This window comes from Hipposideros armiger, unplaced genomic scaffold, assembly GCF_001890085.2.
Source record: "Hipposideros armiger isolate ML-2016 unplaced genomic scaffold, ASM189008v1 scaffold_86, whole genome shotgun sequence".
NCBI lineage: Eukaryota > Metazoa > Chordata > Mammalia > Chiroptera > Hipposideridae > Hipposideros > Hipposideros armiger.
In genome coordinates, this window is record NW_017731436.1 from 2,641,500 (window position 1) to 2,660,439 (window position 18,940).

The window sequence follows — 18,940 nt, forward strand, 5'->3', positions numbered from 1 at the left end:
GGGGGATTGGGGGGATGGGGGAGCAGTGGCAGGTGGTGCTCCAGGTGGGTAAAATCAAGCTAAGAGCAAAGACACTGAGATGTAAAGAACTGTCACAGGAGTGATGAGTTAATCAGTTTAGAATAGCATCTGGCACACAGTAAATTCACTGTTATTATTATATCACCATCGTTTTAAATTTCTCAACTTTTATATTTATTCCTTTTAATTACATTGGCATCTTTCCCTAATATCAACACATATCTTTTTAGCCTGCTAATGTAAATAAATAAAATGAAGAAAGCAAAAGGCAGTTCCGAAACTACTGTCACAATTTCTGAAAATGTAAATGTAAAGGAAAAAAAAAACCAAAAAACTAGGTCCGAAGATACGTGGAGAACTAGGCAAGGATGGATGGATAAGGGTGTCCTCACGCTTACCAAAATCAGACACAGTCCCCGTCTTCGTGAGCTGCACGTCATAAATATTTAACGGAAAGACTTCTATTTCATCATAAACCTACAACAGGTAAACACCACAAAATCAGAGGATTTGAGGTCGTGATATCTTGGAAAGTTATTTTGATGGTTTCCAAACTAGACACCAAATTTAAACAGAAGTTTCCCACCACATTACATATTTTGTAAATTGAGAGGCCGTGGACGTGGCTCAGATTTCGGTTTCCAGGGATAACGCACACTTGCCTGGTCCTGCATGTACTCGGATGGGGCCGGGATAGAGTACTCAATGTTTTCATCGACGACTTTTCGAAGTTGTAGGCCATAGTGGCTGGGTTCCAACTGCCGCATCTAGAAGGAAAAGACAGTCATTCAGAATTTAAATATTCTTTCTAAATTCATCATCGTTCACTAAAAATCAAAGTGGAAATTCCTAAAAGAAATACCATATGTAAGATGCTGTGATTAAACCTATGTAAGAGCTCAAATGAAAATATGCAAAAAAGGAAAAATAACTATTTTTAAGAAGGTTCCCTCTAAACGATACTGCTTACCACTAAAAGCAACAGATGTATTTGAAGAGGTTGTGGTAGTATAATATACATCTCAGCAAATGCTGTCTCTTTATACACTGGCTGTACCTAACTTTAAGTTGTCTCCCACTAACGTAGAGAAATTGTGAAATGGGGACAATCTCATATTCTGCAGATTCAGAAGTAGGAATTTCCTACTCTAAAAGCTTTTCAAAACGAACACGTCTACACACAAGCACTGGCATGCACTGGCACAGTCACTCGCTCTCGTGGGCTCGCTTTCTCTCCTCTCTCCTCTCTCTCACTTTCAACAGTGATAAATTATCTCAGGTCTATGCACCACCCGGCTCTAACTGACCCACCACTCCTGACTTCCTCTATCACTAGAAAATTTATCAAGTTCATGACTGACACCACTGCTATAAAACAGTATTGTTGGCTGTCTGAATAAAAACCTTACATAATGGAGTAAAAGAAAACTAAACTGATAAGAATATAAGCTTCATATATAAATGACTGGTATATATACTAAGGCTTCAATCAGTGACAAAGGAGGACTAAAGTTAAAGGTTATCCACATCTGTTAAGTGTACATGGTAAAGAGTTACCAAACTCTGCATGCCTTTTTTGTACCCTTTCTTATTTGATTGCATTTTCTCTGAAAACTTAAAAATATTGCAGCTCCACTCCGCCATCTGGTGGTCTACAGACATCTGATCTGATGGTTCTGAGTCTATTTCATCTATCTCCATGGGCTCCCTTTAAGACTTATCATGAACATTTTCAGAAATAAAACCCAATTTGAATAATGGATAAAACATCTCATGAAGCCACTGTGAATGGTGTCAAGTTACTTGTTTCATCTAGAGAAGCTTGGTAAAACTATTTAGGATGAAAAATCAAACTAGCACTTCCAAGTCCATGCCTCTTTCTTCTAGGACACCATCACTAAGTGACTTAAGTAACAACGGTCTTCATAATTGTTCTGGATATAAAGGTGTATATAGAATTTCAGTAAAACAGCTCAGGTCCTTTCTGAAGGCAAGAGTCATGACCTAACCACTCATGCTTCTAAAAGACCAAGGAGAAGGCTAAGTAATAAATATGTGAAGTAATAAATAATATGTCCCCTAGTTGAGAAAGTGAGGTCTCAAATACCACACAGATTTAGAAGGCACAGGAGAGCAGTATTAATGATTCTTTTTCTTCAGAACTGTATTTCTGCATCAAAATCCATTACCTTGCATGCCAGAGTCAAAATATCTTCTACTCTGTGTTCTGGCTTGATGGTTACAGTAACGCTTTGATTATCCTGAAAGTGAATGTAAGCCTGGATTTCCCACGTGTTGTCTCGGGGAACGCCATCTACTGCGGAACCATTTATGTGCAGGAGCTCATCAACCTGTTTTTAGATTCCAAAAGAAAATGTAGGCAGATTTAAGAAATAAGAAAAACTGCTGAAATATTGTCCCCTAACTTTGTGGGGGATTTTATGGTAAGCACTTTCACACCCCACCCATCTCTGGCTCCTCACGATCCTCTGGGGCAGACGTTTCCTCTCCGTGTATCCCACGTCACACTGACACCCAGGGAGGCTGAGTGGAAATCAATTCATTCCCTGTCTGGTGTTCCAGCTACCATGCCATTTTGCCTCTCAGCCCAAGTTAGAACACTGCAGTCAATATAAGGACTGCTTAGTATCCACTCTTACTGCTCCAGAGGTGGGTAAGGTCACTGTGAAATTTGCATCTAAGCCACCGTCCTAGTGAATTTCAGATACACTCTTGTCCATGGCCACAGACACCTGACTCCGTGCTAACCCTGAACCACACTTAATCCAAACATGGTTTTCTTCTCTTTTATTTCTACTTGTTTCTGAAAATCAGCCCCTCGTCCTGGGGTAAGTTTGTTTCTATTCTCCAGCTATTTCACACCTAGATATTCTTTAAGAAACCATCTCAAAACATAGGCTTTTTCCAATAAAGTTGAGTTTCCTATACTTCATCATCACAGTAATTCAATCACCTCATGCTAATATGTCTGCCTATGATTTACAAACAAAAATAATTAACATTTATTAAGCACCTCAGAAATGTTTTCCTCTGGTGAGGTTCTTACACGAGCCTGGTGGTAAAGACAAGATTTGGGGATTTGAAATTAAAGACCTGATGCTCAAGTCACAAACTGCGACTTCACCAGTAAGGAGAGACCAAGGACAGGACACTGATCTTGCTGAGCCTGTGCCCTGTTCTGTGAAAGCAGATAGTACTAATATAATCACTGAAGGTTATTAACTAACAATGCCAATTTTTGTGAGCAAAGGAGATCATATATGTGAAAACACCTTACACAGCAGAAACTATTACATACAGATTCAATCACAGTATTAAATCCCACTCATCCATTAAAGTTATCATTGATGGGTGATTTCACTTCAAATTCCATGAAATGAAAAAAAGCAAAAGGTCCTTCTATGTAGGATTTAAAAAACAGAATAGATACATTAATTTAAAAAAAACAACAACAACACCAGATCTAGACAAAGCAAGGGAAGACCCATCTTTCTGTGTTGTCATTTGTAAATGCGGTGCTCATCTTTGAAATGACATTTCTGGATTTGTCATGGATGTGCCACTTTCTGTACGTTTTCCTGGACAGGTGACCACAGCCTAGGATGAACATGAACCTCCTTTGCCAAAAGAAAAGAAAAAAAGAGACAGGAGCAGATGCCTGGAGCCAAGGACGCAGGGAACCAGCGGGGACACCACTCTCTCCTGAAGGGTCTCATCTCTCAGGGTCACGTTTTCTTCTCTGGTTCAACCTCCCAGGTACTTCTTTTCACCTGGGCAGCAATAAGGTGAGGCAGGTGAGGCAGCAACAAGCAGGTGCTCCCTGAAAGGCCCAGACCCCACCCCTCAGACCACACTCGCTCAGAATCAACCCAAAACTCCAGCAGAGGTCACTGTGGAGTAAGAAACCACACAAAGTCCTGCCAAGAGGAAATCAGTCCGGATTGGATTCCTGCTGCAAAGCCGTTGAATTCTGCACTGTTAGAGCAGAACAGGAAAAATGTGACTGCGGATGGACAGGTGGGGGAGGATGGACAGCTGCCCTTCCCTGCCCTTCTGTTCCCGCCCCTTGCTGTCCACCATACAGGCTCTCACACAGGAAGTAGCTTTTGACATGCAGTCAATTCACTCACTAGTCACAGCCCTCTGAGGCAGGCACTATCAGGACCTTCTACTTAACAGGTGAGAAAAATGAGGCTCAAAAAATTCTAGAACCTTTCCCAAACTCACACAGGTTGCTGTGACTGTGGTACTGTGGGGATTTGAATCCCAGACACCCGGCTCGAGCCAGCACTCACCACGACTGCACTATATGGAAATATCAGTCTGGCAGTAGCCCCTGACGACCCCCAAAAGGACGCAAACTAACCTTCCTGATTCCTTTCTGTTCTCCTATGACACACACCATGCTCTGGTTGAACAAAATGGCTCACCTGATGCTCCCCAAAAACGAACGCATGGCATCTTTGCCTCCAGACCCTTGTTCGGTTCAATTTCCTCTGCCGGCTTTGCCTTTCTCCTGGCTTCAGTGCTGAACTACTTACATCCTTCAACCTTATTTCAAATTCTACCCCCACCTTATGAAGTCTCTCCTGCCCCCCAACTCCCCTCCCCCATTTCCACTCAGGTGAGTCCACTCTCCTCTGCCCCTGGGACAGCACTTAGCTAAGCCCAGCTCACACCGTGACAGTCACTTTCCGGCTGCTCTCAGGCCTCCAGGTGCTAAGGTGAATGACAACAGCGGCTCGTCTCTCATTCTCAGCCTCCTTCAGCCCCTCACACAGTGTGTCCGGCCTGCACCCAGAACACACCCAATGCATGGGCGCTGAATTGGAAGCAACTAGAAATTCACAGTCCTACGTAGGCTTGGAAGGTGAAAGCTGTCCGTTTTCAGTATCTTATTCAAATGTGTTTATACGGCATCCATTTCTGAATCTTCCCTAAAAGTTTGAGAAATGAACAGATCATTGCTAGGGAAGAAGCCTTGGGCAAGAGCAGAGTGCACGGGGAAACGCAGAGATGGAACGGGAAGGGCAAAAAATTTCATGTTATATTCAATTCAACGGGACTTTGTGCCAACAGCTGCTCTGAGGAATCATTTCCTGAGTCTACACAGGACCTACAGTGGCGTGAACGCAGAAGAGACGATGCCTACCAAAGCCAAGGCCAAGGAAATTCAGACCCTCTCAGGAGATCCCTCGATGAAAATGTATACGTAACTGTTTCTGTATGTAAGTCACACACACTCGCACACACACACGTATATGCAACTACAGATAGGTAAAACCTGGTTATTCCAAAAAAGCGCCAAGAATGTAGAATTGATTCATTTGAACTAGGAAAAGAAAGGCTTTTTGGTGCTCACAGCTCTCCTACGTTGTGGTACACTTTGCCCATTTGGACAGAAAACTGGGTTGATTTCCTCAGGGGTCAATGCTCCCACTGAAAATACACACGCTTCATTTTCAATAAGCCAGATAAAATATTCTCCTGTTCTTCTTCATAAAAGAAACAGAAGATCTTGCAAATAAGCACAACAGATTGAGCCATCTGGGAAGCTCTCTTCCCAGCTTACCCTTTTCAAAGGTGCTACGTTAAATAAGTCTTTTAACAGCTCGCCCCCAAGTTCGTGGTTGGCGACCTCTGTCCAGGCTACTGCAAACCCAGCCTGCCTCCTGCTCTACCTCTCCCTCCCTCCAAAAGCTAGTTTCCCATTAGTCCATTCATGGTATCCAGTTCCAGGAGAAGACACACAGAGACAGAAAAAACATAACAGACAATCTGGCTCAAATCCCACCCTTGTCGGGACTGGTTATCTCCTGTCTTGGGGCTTTGGTTTCTCCACCTTTAAATGGGACTAAAAAACGCCAGCCTCACAGGAGGATGGGGCTGGTGTGAGAAATGGCAGTTGAAGGTACGTAACTGTAAAGAGCCATAACAGGTAAAAGGACTTTTTTGAAGGTCAAGCTGGATGGTGGCATTATACTGTAGTAGGCGTAACCACTACGACACAGCAATGGCCACTATAAAGACCCCTTGTCTCAAAATCCTGGGGACTGTGGTGGCTCAGGTCACCATGTGGTCCAGCTCTGGCCATCTATGAAACGGGAACATCATCACTGGCCCGCAGCTCTGACCTCTGCCAACTAACTAGTTAAGGCTGAAAAATCGCTTTAGGCCTCCTCTTCCGGTAGCACCCACAGAAGCATCTATTATTATTCTTACATTAATGGTCCTGAAAGCACCATGTCACATTACTTCTGCTCAGTGTGCCTCCAGGAGAGAAAATTGAAACTCTGCGGGTTCACACAGCAGATGCTCTCGGATCAAATGGCTTGTAATTACTACTTGGATCACTGAAGGGAAGTGAGTAGCAAAATCACAGCCTGGCTGTCACAAATGGGCCCACACCACCAGGGCTGCTGATAAAAGGGGAGTCAATTAGCAAGTGAGATGAGGAGAAAACAAAAGAACTGACATGCTCCGGGTTTTCTTAACAACAGGAAAATGTCATAGAGGAGAAAATGTTTATTTCCTTCTTGGGCTGATGCCCAAACATCAGTTGATATGACAGGAAAACAACGACCGATGTATGTATGTATGTATGTATGTATGTATGTATGTATGTATGTATGTATGTTTGTGTATGATGGAGGGTTCCAAACTAATATTCTACTTAAACAAACTACTATGTTATAGTCAAGAGTAAGTGGTTTCATTCATATTTTCCATTTTAAAAACCAACATTAGCGTTTTTTTCCAGCTTGGAGCTAATGACTAATGCAACAATACTTCATTCACTCACCGCCACAGCACGTTGGGACACCCCCAGCCAATTTTCCAGGAGAGGAAGCCAAGGCCCGGGGCCTCACAGTTCCTGCACTGAAGCTTCTGGGGTAACTGTCTGTCCAGAGCCTCGCTGGATTTGTTGTCACAATCTCCATAACAAATGCCTCCCTTCAAATCCTGACTGAGACTCATTATTACTCATCAAGACATCCCAATGAAAAGCTTTCATTTGGGGCTAGCCCAAGTGTCCTCCAAGAAAATGCTCAAATAAGACTGGCTTCCTTCCAACCTTAACAGATTTCAGATCAGGGTGACGCACTGTTATATGATGCACCAATTAGAGCGGAATATTTAAAAATGCCGAGACCCGCCCCCTTCTCCCAACGCTCAGGAATGACTGCTTTTCTGTGTTACACTAATGGACATAATATACTGTCTGTATACAAATAGATGGTTTGTGCAAGTTATAAATATTCTCAAGAATGATTAGCGGAGGAAAGCAGGTGACATGTAATATTAATTATTCAACCAGCTACAGGCAGAATTTGAAGTCCCAGAGATATAAAAAAACAAATGCTCTTCATTCTATGTGCAACTCGATTTAAACCTAGTTATCTGCGTGCTGCAGTTCAGAAATGATAAATACACCATTGAAACACCCTATAAGTCAAAAGGAATTTCTTCAGTGTCCTTAGGCCAGAAGCAATGCTTTGTTAAAATAAATAGAGATGACTGTTGAAATACGGATGCTTTAAAACACAGATGCAACAATATTTTCTTCTCGCCTCTTATAGCAGCAATGGGACTTGTCAATTAAATCAGAAGATATTTGGGTAATTTGAGCCAATTTAAATAATTAATTCTAACCATTAATGGCTCTTTTAGCAAAATTGATTTTCAAAGCCCAACATAAGTCCTGTTAATAGAAAGTGCTTTGATAATACAATTTCTTAATGTTCAAAGTAAGAATTTTAAGTTGTTATTTAATGTTGGAAGAGACACAATCTGAAAATTACAGGGTTTTAATGCAGATCACAGTTCTTCTCAACCATTAAAGAACTACATCTAATTTAAACAATTGATGAGCAAATTTATTAAGCGAAACTATGTTCTTAGCAGCATGCTGTGGATTGAGGATACACGTAATCATAAAATCTACATAAACTATACTGAGCAAGGGTCCTGATTACAAGCTTGCCTGGGAGACACGACATAAGATACTTGCTGGGATGACTAGCAGTGAAAAGTAATATAGAGTAAGAGCCAAGCAAATAACAATGATACAATTTTTTACAAAATCAAGTAAAATCCTTGGAGGACGGTGTGATTTGATCTGGATTTTGAAATAGGCTCTGAGAGTGTATAGACATAAAGGGGCAGGGCTTGGGAATTTTTTATTATGAAAAGTCTGCCATTTCGATGGTGTGATTTGTATACAGGAAGGTTTGGATTGCGGTTAGTCAGATTTAGCAAAAGAAGAGAACCAAGAACAAGACAGGGATGAACCAGTGACACAGCCTCCTGGCACAAGTACCTCCATCTCATAACCCACCATCTGAGGATGGGAGGTGAAGGGGATGGGGTTTTGAGCAGAGGTGTCCTACCGCATTTCATGACATCTCCGCTGCCACCTGGGAGTGGTTTCAACAATGACCATGACACGCTGAGCAGCTCGGGGCCCACAGTCGGGGCCGACCTCGCGTGAAAGCAGAACAGGTGGCTGTCTGGGTCGTATATTTTAGGGTCACCAGAAAGTCCCTCACGCAACACCCCCGGACCTATCACAGTGGCTCACACTCCACCGTGACTCAATTTTTTCTAACTAAATTCCCAATTCACTAATTAGCCCAATTAGTTTATGATGAATACTGCCTGCTTCTGCAGAAGCATATTAAGTGTACCCGAGCCTATTAAAAAATCAGGTTTCAACCTCAACATAATATAGTTTAGAGGTTTGTTGGACATAAAATCCAAGACAAAAATGATTTGGTGAGGAAGAAGAAGAAGAAAGGGTAACAGGTCAGTAACATGAAACACAGCTTCAAGGGGAAGGCATGGCTTTGAAAAAAGACACAAAGAAGAGGCATAAGCCCAAATAGACAATCTCCGCCCTACTCCAGAGCTCTAGTCAGAAAGGGTTCTGCAGCCATGTTCAGTCATAAGCGGCTAGAAGGGAACCCTGTGCTGGGTTCCACTGAGGGCACTTGGAGATCCAAAGACTGCTGGCTCACACGGCACGGATCTGCGTGATGATCCCTGACAACCATGGGGGGAAATGCAATTCTGAATTCACTAAACTCTCAAATGAGGGTAAGTATTGCTGAGGGATAGGGAAGAATAAACGAAAGTTGCTATTTTGACATGCCGCTTTTAAGATGGAGTTATCAAGAGTTTAGATACCTTCAAAAGTATGTGGCATTCCAAGAATATCTCTTATCTACTTACGAGGGGCCATTTTAATTCTAAATTTATCTTCAACAGATTCATGTAAAAATTGTGAACTAGCGCTACCCACTTCAATGAACATTTGTGTCATCAGTGTAAAACAAGATGGCTGCCAGCTATGGCAACGTTTACCTCACTGGAGTTATTGGCGTTTTGAGGTAGCTGAGTTCCAGAAAATCCATGGCTGTCACTTGAATCAAATATCTGATAGACAGGAGGGGAAAAAGACTAATGAAATGGCTCTGCAATGCTCATTTGGCAGCTACCCTTTTCAGTACTTAAAAATTTAACTTCTATAACATTTTGTAATATTTTCATATCACAATTTGTACTAGTTACTACTCTACCACACCTAAAGTTTTAACTTGAAGAAAAAGGTGTGGTTTTTTTTCTTCCCATATGATTACATATTTTACTTTTCTAAGTGTCATTATTCAAGTCATGCTGGATCTTCCTGATGTCATTTTTAACCAAGAACTACACATTTCTGAAGATATGAAAGAGACCTCAAATTTGAGCTGGCAAAGCTTCCAAAATCAAGCTTATAACTATTCTTAAATGGGCATGTAATAAATATTGGGAAGAAATACCGCTGAATATTAAAAGTGGTTGTGTTTGCGTAAAGGAACTAGGAGTAGTTTCCTTTACTTTTTAAAATTTTAATCTTCTAGATTTTGTAGCAGAATAATAAACATTAGAGAATAGGCCATTTAAACATTTATGGATACCTACTACATCAACTTCATTCAGTTATATAAATATCACCATTACAATTAGTTTTATATCCTTTGTAAAAACATATGTTCAAACAAATGCTTTTGTTTATTAAGAAATCTTACGTTGAGAACATTTACCATATATGATGGGGTAAATACCATTTAAGCTCATATCTAGTTAGCTGAATGTCAATATCTAAGAAAAATAAGCAAGTTATCAAGCTATTTATCATTTAATGGTATAGAATTGACTGCCTTGATCAAAATCAGAATTTGCCTCAAAGACATTTAAGCCCACATTTAGCCACTGGTTTATAGTTGACTAAAATTGATAATGAAGAAATGCTTCCATTTATAACCAACAAATGATTACTTTTTACAATCAAAGTATAAATAGAACCACAAGTTTAAAATGTGATATTCTTTCTGATAGTATATGAGTATACAAAACAGTGGCCACATATAAAGAGTTTTCATGTGTTTCTGCCATCTTTTAATCAACCAACCCACTCACCGCCACCTTCACCTTTATTGTTCCAAAGTTATAAGCAGGTCAAAGAAGTTGATATTATCCCTGTTATTCACTAATTCACAAAACTGTTCTACACAATCAACTAAATATCTATACAAAAATTAGAAAATAAAGTGTGACCCTCCCAGATGATATTGAAAGCATATTCAGAATAATAGCCACCTGTTACAAATAAAAACAATCACTTCTTCAGACTTAATCACAAACATTTTCCCTATTCACTTAAATGATCAGATCATCATGTGATAACTTACCTTTTCAACAGTCTCTCAAAAAATAATAGTCTTAAAACGTCAATCAGCAACATAAAGGTCACGACCATATACAGTATTCACAGTGCTAGGAAATACTTCAGACATGAGTATGCAAAATGTTCTGAGAACAATTCACTGTACGTGGGCCACATTTCAACAGTACATGCTCAGGCTATTTTTACTGGATAAAATGTTAAAACAGCCACCCTTCCTCAAGGAAACTGAGCAGCAGCAATAGGCCAGCGTCTCCAGGCTTTCGATGTAGGGACACCAAGTCCCAGCCCTGCCCCTCAGGTGCTACATGAACAGGGGTAAGGAAGTGACTTCACCGCTTCAGGTCTCAGGCTCCTCGTCTGTAAAATGGGATGGCAAACTGCCTACTTCGTGTCAAAAAGACAAGTGAGCAAAGCATCTGGCGCTATCAATAGAATTTAGCTGCAGTTACTCTGATGATTATTCATTTTACACGTTTATTTGAATACAAAATCTATGGGAAAAAATAAATATCAGTACGAAAGGCAATGAAAAGGGTGGGTTCTCTTCTGTGTATTATTCTTATTTTTGTGTACCTAAGCACTGCAGACGTGAGCAAGATGTCAACACCTCTTGGGAGGGGGGGTGTCAAAAGGAGATTGAGCAACTTGTGTATTTTCATTTGCGAAAAAAGTCCATGTGAACACTACATTCCTTTGAACCAAACTTTATCTCATTCTTATGGACCATGAACATTTACAATGTGCAGCAGGCAGAAGACCCAGGGTTTCCCACTAGGTCTGCGTCGCTCGCATGCTAAGGAACTCACCTGACTTATAGAAGGTCTTTTCTCCTTCCCTTTTCTCGCCAGCGTGTCCAGCCCTTTCAACGAGGAAAATATGCCTTTCTTGTTCCTCCCTCGCTGGGTCAGCGAGAGTGTTCTCTTCCGGAGGGCAGAGTCATCTCGAGAGCACACCTAATTTAAAACCCAGTTTGAGAAAGTCTCGAAGCGCAGTATTTGGGTGACAGAGGGAACCACTGCCCTAACAGAAGTAAGCCCTGCTTGCTATGAATGCGTTCTCATCAGCACCGAAAGCTACTGCGTGTCTGACATAACCAGAAAGGGATCCACCGTAGAGATTTCTCTTATCTGGATAACACGGGGCTAGTTACAACATTCCGACATCTCCATGGACGAGAGCAGGGCCAGCAAAACAACCCTCGGGCCCCCAGGCTGAGCTAGTCCTACCCACACAAGCCACCTGCACAGGAGCAATTTCAGAAACCCCAGGGAGGCTCTCCGCAGTGCAGACACAAAGCCTTGGACCAGCCCTTTCCTTCTTCACACCATTGTGGCTGCCGCTCAGGGATCCCACCTTCCTGACTGTATGAGGTCGACCAGACAAAAAGGCTGATGGCAGATGTGAATATTTAGTAACTGTCTATTAGGAGCTGGGTTCCTAAGAGAAGCTGGGACTCTTTATAGCAAGGCGTCTCCAACCCTCCCTGCCCAGCTCCCGGCCGCTGGGCGGCGCTGGTCGGTTATTGGGTTAAGTGACAGCAGCGCTAAGGGCAATGGCTGCAGAAAGGTGAGCATCTGCGGTCCTCCCTGGAAGCTGCTGAGACAGCCCTCTTCGGGAACTTACCAGAGCATGAAAAGAGGAAACTGACAAGACGCCCAGCCTGCCCAGGGCCAGCTTGGAGGGGCGACTGGTGGCAGCGAGCAGGCTCTTGGGGTTCGGCAACTCGCCGCCTTGCAGGCTGGCCAGATAGCAGCGCATCCTGAATAGATCCATGTGAAATTTCTCCAGGTTCTGCTCCCACTGCTGGATCTGGTTAAGCAAGAACAGGGACAACTGAAATAAAGATGACAACTCTTCATGGGTTAAATTGAACATGTGATCCCTTCCACAAACTTCAAGGAAAAATCCATTTCGGCTGGTGTGGCATGGTAGACATTAGCAGCCCTGCTCACCCCGGCTCAAGCCCTCCCGCCAAAACACTGGGGGTCAGACAGCACTGTACTTCATCAGGATGGCCAAAAGCAAAACAAAGCCGATGGCCCATACAACACCTTGCCAAAATGTCAGGACCTTTGGGGGAGGCCAGCACTCTCAATCGCGCTGACTTAAGGCAGGATGCACACCTGTAAGTCAGTTATTTCACTTTGTTTCCTTTCTATTTCCATTTACAGTCTCTGATCTTAAATCAGATTCACTGAATTGCACACAAATAGGTGCTGGATAAATGAAGGCAGTGACTTTACATTTCTGTATTCTGAGCAAGTAACTGAAAATAGTGAAAAGCAAATGGACTTGAGGGATAAGAACAAACAGAACCTTTACTCCTACTGTAAGCATCTTAGAGAATAAGCACCATCTAGACACCTGAATAAAATGAAAACACATGTAGTTATTTACTCAACAGAAATTTCTATGTACTTCAAAACTGAAGTCATGAGTTGGTAAAGAAATACAGTCAAACTCTGGGGTCACTCTCCCTCCTTCCGAGGATATCAAAATACGTTATGTATAAGTATTACCTTCACTGAAAGATAAAGAGGTGAAGAAGACCCTAGTAACTTGCCAACACAGGGATTCCATAGCAGAACAGAAAGCTGGGCTTCACATTGTGCTGAGAGCAATCTCAAAATTCAAGAGGTCTGGAGTGAAGGCTTGTAATCAAGATTCAGTACAAGAGTTGCTTCCCATATACAACAACTACCTCTGGTTTTGCCATGTTTAGCACCCAGCCAGATCCTAACCTTCCACAGTAAACTTTCCAGGTCAACCCTTAATCCTGGGTAAATGATATTTTGAAAGATCCCCAACATTTAACACTATGTTCCCCTCAGCCGCTCCTCAGAAAAAAGCAGTACCAATACTGGGTATTCCCCAGACCCCCTTCAAGTTCTCTGTCTCTATTTTTAGGAAGGTCACTGTACAAATTTTCTCCATGAAAGACATAAAATGGCTGCAAGATCTAAACAAATAATTTGTTGATTCATCATTGTTTGTCAGCAAAACAACAAATTATCAGCGTGCACTGAAAATCTCAATCTCCATAGTGATTTTAACCTCATTTAACATTCTGGCCGCCCTTATTAGCGATGTGATAGCCTCCTGGTCAGCCTTGATTGACACCAAAGGATTTGCTGGCTTTCAGAAGTGAAGACGCCCAGGTGCTATGCCTGAAGAAATTACCCATCGCGTGTGAGTCCTAGGAAAGTTTCTATCTCAAAAGCACCTCCAGCAATTCCAGTGTGTAGCCTTAGTAAGGACCACTGTTCTAGACTAACAAGACACTTCCAGCTAAAACTGTAAACCTCTGCTTGGTCTTCCGTATGAGAGAATTCTAGATTCCAGAAGGAATGATGGGCATGATGTCACCATGAACTGACACCTGCCAGAAACTATAAGGCACAGTGCAAACGATACTCCCAGTCTGTCTCACAAATATGTTCTCTAGCTTATTTCCACAAGTATAAGTGCATTCTTTGGTCTTCTAATTAATATGTAGCTATTTCTAGCTTGGGTAGTGTATAAAGCTTAGCTCTCATTTATACCTCCATGTGAAACAGTTGATGAGGTCATTTCTAGGGGTTCTGTTGGAGGTGGAGGCAGGAGAGAAAAAAAAAAACAACGAGCTGTTGGATACCGGAAGATAAAGAAGCCCATGCCATTCATAGTGGATTGAAAAGACAAAAAATACCCAATAAAATAAATTATAGGTCTTTGCCAATCACTATAGATCAGGGAAGATGACAACCTCTTATATTTTCACTGAATTCTGCAGTTTGCAGAGTGTTTTTAAAGGCATCATTTAATGTACTCATGTGACTACACATCAAAGCACCACTGGAAGGTAAAGACAGTTCCACCCTAAACAGGGAATAATAAAATTTTGTCAGAAACACTTTGATAACCTTCAGCACACCTAGACCTTTCCACCAGAACTTGGGACAAAAGGCAGGTGAATTCCTGGGAAGAACAAGGATTCAGATGCTTAGGTTTGTTGAAGACAAGACAGGGCTGGGAGACCCCCAACAGCTCAAAGTAGATCTTTCAAAGATCAGCCGTTTGAGAACCCATATGATCACATTTCAAGAAACTAGTATCTCAATCAATACTATACACTGTAGAGATAATTTTAAAATTGAATTAGTAAAAAATGCAAATGAGATGGGGAATTGATGACTTCTCTGTTTCAACAATGCTGCCTATCCTTAACTGGACTGAGCCTTTGTGGTGGCTAATTGTATGAGTCAACTTGACTGGGACATGGGGTGCCCAGATATGTGGTCAAACATTATTCTAGGTGCTTCTGTAAGAGCTCTTTGGATGCGATTAGCATCTAAATGAGTAGATGGAGGAAAGCAGATTGTCCTTCCTAATGTGGGTGGGCCTCATCTAATCATTGAAGGCCTGAATAGAACAAAAAGGCTGACCCTCCCCCTAAGTAAGGGAGAATTCCTCATGCCTGATGGCTTTCACACTGGGACGTTGGCTTTTTTCCTGCCTTTGGACTTGGACTGAAACCTTGGCTCCTCCTGCGTCTTGAGCCAACCGGTCTTCCAATTAGATCCACACCATCGGCTCCCGGGTCTCCAGCCTGCTGACAAACTCTGCAGACCTTGGAACCTGCCCGCCTCCGTAATCACATGAGCCAGTTGCTTACAATAAATCTCTTTATATATTTTGTTTATGCATGCTATTGGTTCTGTTTCTCTGGAGAATCCTAACTACTACAGCCTTCATCCTCACAGATCTCTGTGGCAAAGGAAGCCTACATTAGTCACACCTCCATTCCATATTTAAAGACAATAATTACCTTGTTTGTAAGGTCATGGTTCTTTATAGAAAGAATCAGTCATGGAGGCTAAATGGGGACTTGTGGTTGGTTAGGAACCAATGAAATACTTGATTTTTCTTTCCACAGACTCACCAAAGTTGTAGAGAAGGACTTGGGAGAATATGCAGGTAAAAGCACAGTGAGGACGTGGGTTCAGAGGCTTGGGTAGCTTGGAGGGAAGACAGCAGCAGAAAGGCCAAACCCACAGGCTCAAAACAGACTTTGTAATATTCAGAAAGTCTGTCCATGTAGGCAATGGACTTGCATGGCAACTGGGGCTCCCCACCTTCTTTTCTCAGCAGAGAAGCCCGAGGCCCAGAGGGGAAGTGAGGTGACAGGGTCACATAATAACCTAGTCCTTCCAGATGAGCAAAGGCCCAAAGCTGAGCCTGATGGGAACAATGTGTGGGGGACAAGCCACTACCAAGTACTTATGAGTACTTGATCCGAGGTCCTCTCACTCATAGAGCAGATCTCTGGGCACAACTCAAAAAGTACTTCAGCAGCTTTCATTTAGATTTTCATCCAAGCGTCTGCTTTATTTCTCCCCGCAGGTGTTCTATGTGGAGGGTGTAAGAGCATCTACACTCTCACCGATGTGCCCTATTCATGATGGCGTTTGGCATTTCAATTTCTTACCGGCCTTAATGTGCAACTCCAGCCCAAATTTAAAGTAACGCTTAATATGTTTTATAATTATCCCTCAAAAGATGAGGTAGAGGAGGAGATAAAAATACATTTTTTAAATGCAAAGGGAGAAGCAGAAGCCAGTTTTGGAGCTATTTATACATGCTGTCAGTAAATTTCAATCACCCCTAAAATAGTAATGCTATCTGGCATCACATTTATCAGGGGCGTTCAGGAGACTTTTTGTTTTCTAACATGATCAAAAACTAAAATGCCCAAAATCAATTGCCTTAAACCAAGATTGTTCCCCCTCCCCCCTTGTATAAATTCCCTAAATACCGGTAACTGCTTCTAGACATTTATTTTTTTTAGGATAAACACCAGGACATGAGAATAAAAACTCAACTTCTGTGTACAGTGAGTGAACTTTCACTTCTTCCGACGTCCATGCACAAAACATAAAAATAACATGGATGAAGAAAACTCACACTATGGAGGTTTTCATGACCTTTCATTGTAAAAGGGAAACTTAACAACAAAACTAAGGAGCAGGACTCCCATTGTTAAGCAATGACACAAGTACAACGTAAAAGTTTCTCTGTTGCTGCTAACAGAGCTCTCTTCATTTAATGAGCTCGGAAGGGTTATGGTCTAAGGGGGAAGGGGGAGAAGATGAGGTCTAACGCTAAAAATAACAGAGGAATAAATGACACCTAAAAAAGATGACAAATACATTCACACCACACCCAACACTCCTAGAAATGTATTTTCTACCATTTAGTCATTTGATCGCAGTATTTGGTCATTTGTTCATTACGAGGTTTATCCTACAAGATAACTCGTTTTTCCTTTTTGATTTTTTGATGGAATAAGTTAAAAAAAAACTGCCATGCAGTATTTTCCAAGCATGAAAACCTACTTCACAGAAGAACCCATCTAGTGACACAGATTACACCAAAGTTAACTAGTGGTTAGAACAACCAGTTAAGGTTTGGAGAATCAGCTCTGTTTTTTATTATAATTCACAGGCCATAGAAGTCATTCCATTTTACAATAAATACACTTCCTATCAAATCGAGCAGAAAAATCAAAGTTATGAAAACAAGTAAGTCAAGGATTAATTTCTATTTTCACAAAACAATCCATCCCATGGCTAATTGGCAAGGGATGCACAATCTGATTCACAGAGGTCTGACTGAGCGGCGGCAGCCCATTGGTTAGGAGCGTAGACTTGTGTTCCAATCCCAGCGCTGCCTCTTACCAGCTGTGTGACATGGACCCCTCACCCATCACCCAGGTCTATCCCCTCACCCATCAGATGGGCAATACACACGACTGTACCTCATGAGTTACTCTGAAATCATATATGATCACAGCCTGAGATAGGAGCCCATAAAAGAATTCGGGGACCATCAGGACGGGGAGTGAGGCAAAAGAGAAGATATGTTAGCTAGGGAATGAAGGGGGGCAGGCCTGAGGGAAAGAGCCAATAGCTGGTGAGGAGTGGGGTGCAGAATGATGCAGACAAGAACTAAAAGCGCCGAAGTAAAGCGGGATGCAGGCATAGGTGCGTGCGTTCACTGGTGAAGTAGAGCAAAGCACCAGGGGTCCAGAGATGGGAAAGTGATGGATCCGTAGGAGCTCCTATTTCATACAAGGAGCAACCTTATCCACAAGGAGATGATTATAAAACAATGTGGTGAAAGCAGTGATAGAGAGAGACCCTGAGCATCGAAGCGGTCCCTGATGGCGTGTGTGGGAGAGCAGTCGGGCAGCTCCTTGGAGGAAGTAATCCCTAAACCCTTCATCACAGAGGAGCAGTGAGCCTGATGACAGAGGGGAGGGCCATGTCTGCACATTGGTCTACGTGGGTCTTCTCTGCCTGAGGAAAAACCCAAAGAAAGAAGTGGAACCTACAGGAAGTATGGTGTTGCTAGACGAAGGTCAAGGTGGGGAGAGGTTACCTGGGACTTTAGATGCGGGGCAGAGGGGGCTGGTCACTAAAGGACTTTTAAACCAGGTAATCACAGGGTCAGATTTGCTTTTTGGATGCAAAAACCACTCTGGCCTTGTTTGAAGACCCATCCAAGGAAGGACAAAGCGGGCAGCCTCTGCGGTGATACAGGGAAGATGCAAGACAGTCCCACTCACCCCAACATTTCTCGCCACCTGCACATGGTGTGCCTGAAAAATCACACTGCCAGGGGGCGCCCCATGGCTTCAGAGCCCTCTGCCTTTGCTCTGCTGGGCCAAGGCTGTCCTCCATCCCTCTCCTGATCAACTCCTTCTTATCCTTCAAGAAGCAATTCAGGCATTCCTCCCCCAGGAAGTCTTCCTTGACTGCACAGGAGGCTAAACTTCCCGTTTGTCTTCCACACACTCTGGAATATCATTTGCTCTGAATTTATTATATGATGTGGAAATTACATGCTCCACTGTCTGTTGCCCTGCTAGCCTGAGAGCACCCTGAGGGCAAAGACAACTTCTTCTTTGCGTCCCTAGTTTGTGCAGACTTGCCTGACCCAGAGTAGGCACTTAATAAGTGCTCACTGAACTAAACTCAATGTTAATCTCCTGCCCCAAATGCTTCCACCATCTCCGCATTGCCTCCTGACTGAAGCCCACATCTTGGGCCTGCACCTCCACAGACTGACCTTGTCTCCCTCAAATCCCTTCACAAACACTCTGCTCTCCAAGGCTTACTCCCCAAACTG

General features: G+C 42.6%; 1 protein-coding gene across 5 annotated transcripts in view; it reads right to left on the reverse strand.

The window, feature by feature from the left end:
* The window catches only part of TIAM2 (TIAM Rac1 associated GEF 2), a 143,907-nt gene that overhangs the window by 77,496 nt on the left and 47,471 nt on the right, over positions 1–18,940 (reverse strand). For 4 of the 5 annotated variants that reach the window (XM_019644173.1, XM_019644171.1, XM_019644174.1 and 1 more), the window contains 6 exons: positions 12,395–12,580; positions 11,578–11,724; positions 9,406–9,477; positions 2,211–2,372; positions 684–788; positions 420–498 (listed from right to left, as the gene is read on the reverse strand). In XM_019644173.1, coding sequence (XP_019499718.1) covers positions 420–498; positions 684–788; positions 2,211–2,372; positions 9,406–9,477; positions 11,578–11,724; positions 12,395–12,580 — 751 coding nt within the window. The remainder of the gene's footprint in view (positions 1–419; positions 499–683; positions 789–2,210; positions 2,373–9,405; positions 9,478–11,577; positions 11,725–12,394; positions 12,581–18,940) is intronic. The other variant, XM_019644176.1, reaches the window with a different exon arrangement.